At 45.3% G+C, this 9,369-nt stretch overlaps 1 protein-coding gene across 2 annotated transcripts in view; it reads left to right on the top strand.

Annotated features, from left to right (window-relative positions):
• The first annotated feature begins 2,902 nt into the window (after positions 1–2,902).
• FAM171A1 (family with sequence similarity 171 member A1) overlaps positions 2,903–9,369 on the top strand; it is a 141,355-nt gene continuing 134,888 nt past the window's right edge. Inside the window, exon 1 of one of the 2 annotated variants that reach the window (XM_014571731.3) lies at positions 2,903–3,291. In XM_014571731.3, coding sequence (XP_014427217.1) covers positions 3,198–3,291 — 94 coding nt within the window. In that variant the 5' untranslated portion in view covers positions 2,903–3,197. The remainder of the gene's footprint in view (positions 3,292–9,369) is intronic. The other variant, XM_006119484.4, reaches the window with a different exon arrangement.

Raw genomic sequence — 9,369 nt, 5'->3', positions numbered from 1 at the left:
AACCTGCCAGGGGCCAGAAAAGGCAGGCACCTTCCTGTTCCAGTGCAGAGTTCATGGACTTCATTCAGGTTTTGGGGGAATCCTCCAACGTCCATGATCTCTGCATTAGATAGAGGAATGAGACTGCCTATGGTAGGATAGCTGCCAGCATGGCCAGCAAAGGCCACATTCACACCCAGGAGCAGGTGCGGAAGAAAATAAAAGAGCTTTGGCAGGCCAGGCACACTCACAAGATCAATATAAAACAATAATGCCCAACTATTAAACTTTTATTCAAAATAGGGATGTGAATGGCTATCATCACCCTTACCGGCTGATGCTTACTACTTATGGTCAACCAGCAGGCTGCTCCAGCTCGGTGGGGCCTCGCCCCCACAGGCCGGGATGCTCCAGACTGGCAGGATCAGCCCCCACCTCACCCGAGGCCACCGGAGCAGCCACTGCCTGCCTCACAGCTTCCGTCTCTGGCCTCAGCCAGGACTGCACTGCCCATCATGAGGCCTGTGGCTCTGGCCCCAGCTGGGGCCAGCACCACCTGACACGCGGCCTCCAGATCTAGCCCCAGCCAGAACCGCTGGAGCAGCTGCCGGACACCTATGACGTGACTGCAGCACTGGCACTGGCTGGGGCCACTGGAAAAGCTGCCGCCTGCCACTCAGCCTGCAGCTCCAGCCCTGGAGAAGGGCTGAAGCTAGGGCCAGGGCTGTGTGATAGCTGCCCTGCTGCTCATGGGGCAGCAGCCAAGCAGCCACTGTGTGGCAATTCTGAGGTGGGTGGGAGGCAAATGTATAGTGTGTGCCTGTGCAGGCGTGAACCTTAGAAGAACCCTGGTCCAAATCAATAATAATTTCTAGAATTCAGAAGAAGAAGCGGATGCTTCCTTCTCAGGCTTTCTTTTTGGCAGGTTCTTCCTTTCCGCAGAGAGCAACCTGTGGGGCAGTTGCCTTAAGGAATATTTGTATTTTCTCTGCTGGAGTTGCAAATCTGCTCTCTTCTCTGGTCTGCCACAAAACATGCTATTTTTCCTGCCTTTTATTAGGTATATTATTCACTTGTCAAGGGTAGGGAAGCAGGATGCCAAAAGGGGGAGTAGACAAAAGGAGATGTTAGATTCATGGCCTAGTTACTCCTCCCCCCCCCAATGGCCTGAGGAGAAGGGCTGACATATCGAGGATGGAGCAGAAACCTCCAGAAAGACTGTGCCTGCCTGAGGCATAATCACCTCAATGCTCCTCTTGTAGCCTCCTGTACAGAACAGTGATGAAAAACTAGCTAACCCTAAATGACTTATCTAGGTCATACATTGAGTTTGTGGCAGAAGTGGGTACAGAATCAAGGCCTCCAGTCCTCGAGGCCCATACTTTTAACCATTAGACCACGGGTCTCAGAATCCTGGCCTGGAGGCCATTTATGGTCCAAGCACTTCCCTAACCGGGCCCATGAAATATTTTGAAAAAGTTATTTAATCAGGCCCATGTAGCTGCTAGAGGGTGGGAGGTTGTGTGGGGGGACTCACCCACCTGCACAGTTTCCAGCAGCACCCAGAACCCCAGAAATTACATAGTCCCAGCTGCAGAGGACACCGCACAATACAGCAAGCCATTCTGGCTGCCTCCACCATGATGTGAATTTCTCTGGCCAGGGATCTGCTGAGCTGACATGTTTCTGCAGCCAGCAGAATGAGGCTTGTGCAAGGATATGGCTGAGGCTTTCTAGGAAAAAAAAAAGCCTCAAATATCAGGATGCTTGTCATCAAATAAGGAGCGTTGGCATCACATATTGAGGTGCTTTCACAAAACTAGTTAATAGTTTCACAGTTTACACTTATGAATGGGCTAGCTCTGCACATACTTTCCCCAGGATTCCAGGTATGTACTGGCAGCATGGAGTTAGCAGCAGAAAGCCCCTCCAGTCCCACTTGGCTGTGTGCTGGTGACAACAGGCACCCGCAGTGGATTTTAAATGGCGCAGAAGTGGCAGGAGGGGATGGAGGACACTTAGGGGGAGCATGTGGCCCAGCAGGTGTGGGTGGGAGATGCACAGGGCAAGGGGAGAAATGCACAGAGCTGCTACCAGAAGGGGTGCCGGCTGTCCCACGAGGAGGATTTGAAGCACTGGACTGGGTAACCTAGGGAAGTAGTGGAGTCTCGGCTTGACAAAGCCCTGGGCAGGTTGATTTAGTTGGGATTGGTCCTGCCTAGAGCAGGGGGTTGGACTTGATGACCACCTGACGTCTCTTCCAGCTCTATGATTCTATGTACAGTTTTTGGTGTCATTTTTAGATGCCTGCAAAGTTCAAAAAAACAGAACAACTCACATCTGCCCCCCAAACATAACCACCCAAGTAAATATGTTACACAAAAGCAGCAGGAACAAAGCTGACTCTCACTGAGTATTTTAGGACATCTGCTTACTTGTGACTTGGATTACCAGAAGCTATTTGTTGGTATTTTGTGTGACTTAATATTTGATGCCTGCCCTTAAGTCATCACGTTCTTGTTTCCCTGCTGGGTTGCAGACGGGAATGAGCAAAGCTCTAGGGGCCTGAGCCAGCAGTGACAAGAAACAAGCAGCCTACAGGATGCATTTTATAGCAATATTATAAAGGGGGTGGCCCCGAGGTTGTGAGTGAAGGGAGAGTGGCTGGCAGCAGGTAAGTGCGGAAGATCTTGGGAGGCCGAAGGTGGGTGGCGGGAGCAGGGTACTGACTCCGAGGCAGGAATTTGTCTCGCAGGCAGATGGGCGCCGTAGGCGTCTCCGCTGCCACAGGTTGCCCTATTGCTGGTCGGAGCAGCGCCCAACGCCGTGCTAGGCATGCCCCGCTGTGCTGCTGCTTGGCTGCCGCGGGCCGGCCGGCAGGTGGAGCCGCCTCCCGGCTCTGCGCTGCTGCTGGAGCGGGGCCGAAGGGGTTACACAGCGCGGCTGCCCCATCCTGCAGGGACCCCCTCACACAAATACATACAGAAATAAATAAGCAGCGGCCCCTCCCCCCTCGGCGCGGGGACACGGCGGCGCGGCCAGGATGCGGCAGGGGAGAGCCGGGAGGGCAGCAGCCGTGCTCGCCGCAGCGCAAGGCAACATGGAGGGAGGCGCGGAGCGGGCCAGCCCCTGATGCGGCGCTTTCTCCGCCTCCTCCGGGCAGCGGCGTTTCCCTCCCTCCTTCCCGGCGGCGGCGGCTGCAGCGGCGGCGGGTGGAAATGAGCCGGTCGGCGGCGCTTCTCCTCTGCCTGCTGGGCTGCAACGTGTGGAAGGCGGTGACCAAAACCCTGGGGGCGCCCGGTGCCGCTCGAGGTGGGTGCGGGCCGGGCGCGCTTTGTGCCGCCGGGGGAAGGTCTCTGGGGGGCCGCATTGTGCTGGGGGCGCTGCCTGGGCAGGCGCGGCCGGAGCCCGGCTCCCGCTCTCCGCCCTGGGGCTTTTGTTAAGGGCAGGGGGCTGCTGGCCGCCGTGCGCCCCTCCCGGCTTGCGGGGCCCATCTGCTCTCCTTGCTTCGCCCCCTCCCTCCCGCAGGTCCTGCCTGGGGCTGGCTGCTAGGCGCCCCCCTCCCGGCGCAGCGGTGATGGGCGGCCTCGCAAAACCTCGCTCGCTTGGGCTGGCCGCACAGCGCTCACCCCCTCCCTGGGCCAGTCCCGCTTGGGGCTGGGCGCGTTGAGCCCCCACGCACCGCCACTGGTGCAGGTACCGCTTGGCGCTGGTTACAGTGTAGCCTCCCTGCGGGTCCCGCTTGGTGCTCCCTGCAGGTCCGGCCCCGGGCAAGCCCCACATTTGGTCGGGGGCGCCGAACCCGGCATAGGCTTCTGTGCAGTGCCCCAGGCTGGAGGCCCTGAAGCAGCCCCCGAAACTTTCCTGCCCCTTCCAGGCCGTGTCCCGCTGGGCGGGGGGGGGGGGGGGGGGGAGGAGTGCGTACTGCTGTCTTGCAGTGGCTGACCATCCTGTCTCCTCAGCGGAGCCTTTTGTTTGGAGAGGGGACAGTCCCACTCCCCATCCTTAGTGCATGCGAGCAGCGTGCCCCTGGCTGGCAGTGCTAGTGGCAGTTCTGTTGGGGAGCGTCAATTTTTACGTCAGGAAAAAATCTGTTTTAAGTGTCTGATACTTTTTCCCCCCAACTGATTTTACAGCAATATAATCGTGCACCTTAGACCCAACACCAGCCCCTTCAAAGGAATGAATGGAGTGGGCAGCTATTTTAGTATCTAAAACAACTTCGTGGTCCTACTGGGTTTGAGACCTTTCTAGCTGAGTAGGATGGAATGGCTCTGCAGTAATCCTATAGTTGCTTCCCTCATGTGATGTGGTTTCATAAGCAAAATGTGCCTGTACTGTAAATGTGACACTGACAAGGAGATACTGTAGGTGGGAGATACTCATTTGCAGATTAGTCATGCTTCCACACTGAATTTCTACCCTTTATTGTTGCAGTAGTGTTTTATTTCTCTCTAGGCTTCATTCTGCATAACTCAGAAGGAGATCCTGTAATACGTCTAGGCTGCCAGGATCTCATATATATGTTAAACAGCAGAAAATGTAGCTTGTTGATGGTAAATAGTTTGTTACAAGAGAATATGTTTGCAAAATGGTTACTATTTGCCTGTTAGTTAACCTTGTGACACAGCTAAGTATTAATGTCATTTCATGTGTGAGAGATTTCTTTTTCCTGTTTAGCCTTGAGGAGAACAGGTTAATTATATCCTTCCATAACAACCAGGGTGGGAATGCAATATATCAGGGATACAGCTGTACCCTATTTCCTCCCACTTTCTCTGCCCCCTTTTGTGTGTCTTTTAGGGTCAGTAGCTTCTAAGTGGCCTTTTCTTTATATAAACAAGAAAAATGACATTTAGATTCTTAGAGGTCATTCTGTTTTAATAAATCCTCTTTTGTTCTTTGATTCTCAATCATTTATTTCTAAAACATCCAATAAAATCCAAACTGTAGTCTTGTAGTGTGATACCAACTGATCAAAATTTGTGTGTCTTATGGCAAAAACTACTGTGCTATACAAGATATTTTTAACGAGATTGGAAAAAGGGGCAGAGGATTTGACTTTTAAACTTGAGATTTCTTATTTCAAATCAACTGTTTCTCTAAACTTTGTTTTGGGGGCACTTGCAATACACAGGACTTATTAGTTTCAAATATGTCAGCAAAAATATCATACATGTCATTTGACGGTAATGTTTGACAGCATAGCTCGATTTTTATCTTGATATATAATCAGTATACTGATATGGAGAATATTTACTGTACATACAGTATGTCAAAACTCTTGATATGTTAGTGAAATTATAATGTGGTTTGAGTATGTTTTCTTTCTCTTTCCCTGTCAGCTCTTTTTTAGAGGCAGCTCCTTCTAAACCATAGCAACTGGAAAAACTTATGTTTGTAGCAACAATATAACTTGATTTATTGAATTTATTTGATGTAAATCAAGAGGAAAGACAGGGAGTTGGCCATTATACATATGCATAGTCAAGGCTGACTTTAAACTTGATAGTTTGGCCTTTTTATGCTTGAGGATATGTCCTCCTTGAGTGAACAGGAACATTTATATGTGAGGATTAAAAATTCCATTCAGTATTTGAACATTTTAGCAATCTACTGTACATCAGTAAACTTTTCTGGATTTGCACCATTATTTTTCAGTTTCCCCCTCTATTCTAAGCTATCTATGTTCATACTTTGGGAAATAGATGTGTGGAGATTCATTTTAGTATTAAAAAGCATCCAGTTTAGCTCAGGTCACTAGTGGCCACAAGTCTTTTAGAAACATTTTATGAATTTGTGGTAGTCAAATCTAGTGGATAGGTAGCTACATCCCAGAAATAACCATTGCAGTTGGTATTAATTGGAACTCCTTGCTGATAGTCTTGGAATTGAAGTCTAGTGTTTGAATGGTTATGAAGACACATATCCCCTTCTTCATCATTTGTGTTGGTACGTCTAGGTCAAGGTTGAGGCATGCTGGATGGAGTCTGGGTTTAGAAATCTTTGCAGTTGTCCATGTTGTATCTCTTGTGTGAAGAGATATAAGATTGGTTTGGGAAGGATTAGAAAGGACTACACACTGGATCAGGTTAGTGAACAGAATGTGAAGTCCAAGGGGGAAGCAAGAGAACTTTTAACAATGAGGTTCAACTAGACCATGAAATCATTTTTGACAGAGAAATGGTGGACATCCCGACAATTGCAATGTTTAAATTGTGAATGGACAAAACACTGGGAAACTCTATAGAAAATAATCCTCATTGACCAGTTTTAGACTACGTGAGGCTTGATTGTATCTGCTGTATCCCTATAACCAAGCTGGCTGAGTGGAATTTGAACTTTTGTGCCATATGAATTATATGGGATTATAGAAGGCATTATTGTTATGGAAGAGGTGAAGGAGATTATAGCTCAAAAAACCCAAAAGTCCCTCATAATTTCTTCCTCCACTGCACCTACTTAACTCCGAATTTGAATGGCACCAAGTTCAACTTCTGCTTAGCTAGGCTGATTCCACAATTCTGTAAATATGAACAGTACAGATAATTAAGCTTTGTCGTTCACACTCCTTTTAAATGATTGGGTGACACTGGCACTTGAGTTGTTTCAGTATGTCTGGTTAAGCATGTAAATGTTTGGATGCAGTGTTGCCTCTGGAGATGTGCTTCTGATAGATAAGGATTAGAAAATATTTTAAGAAAAATAAATCCTCAAATTTCTGGAGTATACGTCAAAATCTGTAGAGACCCTAGTTTTGTTTATTCTATGAATGTTGAGGAGCGGTGCCCCTGGGGATGAGGTCATTGTGAGCTCATGTTGATAAATTTAAGAATTAGTAAGATTATAAATTTTCACCCTCTCTAAACTCCGCTGCTTCAAATTGAATCAGTATTTTCAAATGAGTAGTTAATTGCCGGTTTAAAATAAAACCATAAACATCAACTAAAAAAATAAAACTATTCTTATATTTGAACATGTGTTGAAAGAATACTAACAATAACATAAGCCAGTGTGTCCTAAAGATAAACCAAACTACTTTGGCTGTATTTGCATTGGAAATTGTGTTTAAAGAATCTAAATAAAACACAGGGCAAGTTCCGATCATCTGAACCAATGTCTTCCAAGTTTGGGAGGCTTGCCAAGTTGCTCAGTAGTAATTTTTTAAAGAATTCTAGAAAGGACAGTACAAATCTGTAGTGACTTTTAGCAAAATCTATTACATTTCTGCAGGAATGTTTTTATTGAGTTGATGTATCCTATTTTAACAATGTGGGGCCATTCTGAAGAAATATTATTTTTTTTAAAGATGCCATGGCTGCTCTTTTAGAGAATCCCCTTTAGGAGACCTTTTAGAGAAATCCCAAATAATCTCTTATTGGCTCATGATACTATACGTGCCATTTTTAATTTGAGGGTAGTAGCGAATGTCTCATTTGTTCAGAATATTTCACTACAGCACTTAACCTGTTCAAAATCTGTAACCTTATTGGAATGACTTCCAGTTAATGAAGGGAGTGTCAGGATGTGTGCTAAGTATTACGCCCCCCCCCCTTCTCCGTATTATTATTGGATGTTTCTAGCATGACAGGAAAAAAGGGAAGACAGACAAGGTTATAAGGTTGAGGTAATAGCTCTTACTGGACCCATTTCTGTTAGTGGAAGGCACAAGTTTTTGTGCTAAACAGAGCATGCAGAAAGAAAGAGTTAATAGTTGGGGTTTAAATGGCATTAATTAGCCTCACAGTATCACCTCACTTGGGTAAAAGGTGGTGGTGGGGAAATCTGACACTTTTTGGTGGTATTGTTTGTTTTTGACTGACTGGCTGCGGACTTGAAATTGTATTTGTTCACATTGTGAAAGCTAATTTCACAACCTTAAGAGCTTCATGAAGGTGATTAATCTACAAAATGTAGTAAAAGCAGCTGAGAAATCCTGAATTCTTGTTTTTATTTATTTGTGAGCCATTTTCCCAAGCTGTCAGTTTTAACCTAGACAATAGGTAACATTAGCTTGTGAGAAATGTAACTAAGGGCACTAAGACTTTTTGCAATGCAGATTTTGGATCTGCACCATATGTACTTAATGAGCTACTAATTACTAGGTTACTCAAACACAAACTTACCTTATTGAGATAAATAAGAGTATTCACATGTTATCCAGATGAGTCCTGAATTACTCCAAATCCAAAATGTGTAGCTTTAATATTTGAAGTAGTTTCAGAGGGTAAGCAGTATTAGTCTGTAACTGAAAATATTAAAAAACAACAAATAGTCCTGCAGCTCCTTAGAGACTAAAAAAATTTTACCTGGTATAATGAACTTTTGTGGGCACAACCCACTTCAGATGAATGGAGTTAAGGGGTCCAGGTAACATAGTAGGAAATCTACATAGTAGGAAATTACAAAACCACACAAATTATCTCATTAGTGGTAGTGTTTAATAAGACTGACCATTGATTATTGAGGATTGTCTTTCAGGTAACAGTTTGGTGAAAAATTGTGTGATTTGTTTTCTCACTTCCAAAGTATTCTAGTCCATACAGAATAGTGTTTCCTGAATTGAATGTGTCTAACTTAAGAGGTTCCATTTTTTTTTCTTTAAAATAAAATTCCATTAACTTTTTAATTCTAACCTTGCCAGCATGAACTAAATGATTTCTTAAGTATTTAAGATTTTAATTAAGAGAAATCCTACTTGCCTTTTCAGTATTTCTACCAGTCTGTGTGTCTGATTTTTTTTATTTTTTTACACCTTGAGAGCTGCCATTTGGAAAATTAATCCTCCACACAGCCCTAATGTAGGTCACTTCCTGACTTCAGATACTGAGAAAAGCAGGTGTCTTTGAAACTACCGTCTGGGTGCCTCTGTTTGAGAATAGCCACACAGGTAACACCTGTTTAACCATACATCTGTCAGACAATGGAAACAAGGAACTTCCTGCATTAGTCTTGATTTAAAGCTTTTTACAGAAAAGCTAGTTTATCAGTGCAACCAAATCTAAATATACATTGAAACTTGTGTAACAACAGATAAGTTTCATGCTTTTCCTAAAAAACAACAAAAACCCTATAGACTAGTAGCACCTTAAAGACTAACAAAACATGTAGATGGTATCATGAGCTTTCGTGGGCACAGCCCACTTCTTCAGATGACACAGGAAAACTCATGATACCATCTACATGTTTTTGTTAGTCTGTAACAGGAAAAACTTCAACAACAATAGACTAGTACAGTGTTTCCTAATTTTATTTGGCCACAGAACCGTTTTAAACTCTAAAGAAATTTGTGGAACCCCTAATAATAATATATGGAGCTGAAAAAGTAGACCACAAGTAAGTAAGGATAATAATAAACAAAAGCTAAACAAGGTCATGAGATCAACACAA

Source organism: Pelodiscus sinensis, chromosome 2 (genome assembly GCF_049634645.1).
Source record: "Pelodiscus sinensis isolate JC-2024 chromosome 2, ASM4963464v1, whole genome shotgun sequence".
Lineage (NCBI taxonomy): Eukaryota > Metazoa > Chordata > Testudines > Trionychidae > Pelodiscus > Pelodiscus sinensis.
This window is presented reverse-complemented; position numbering and strand designations above follow the sequence as displayed.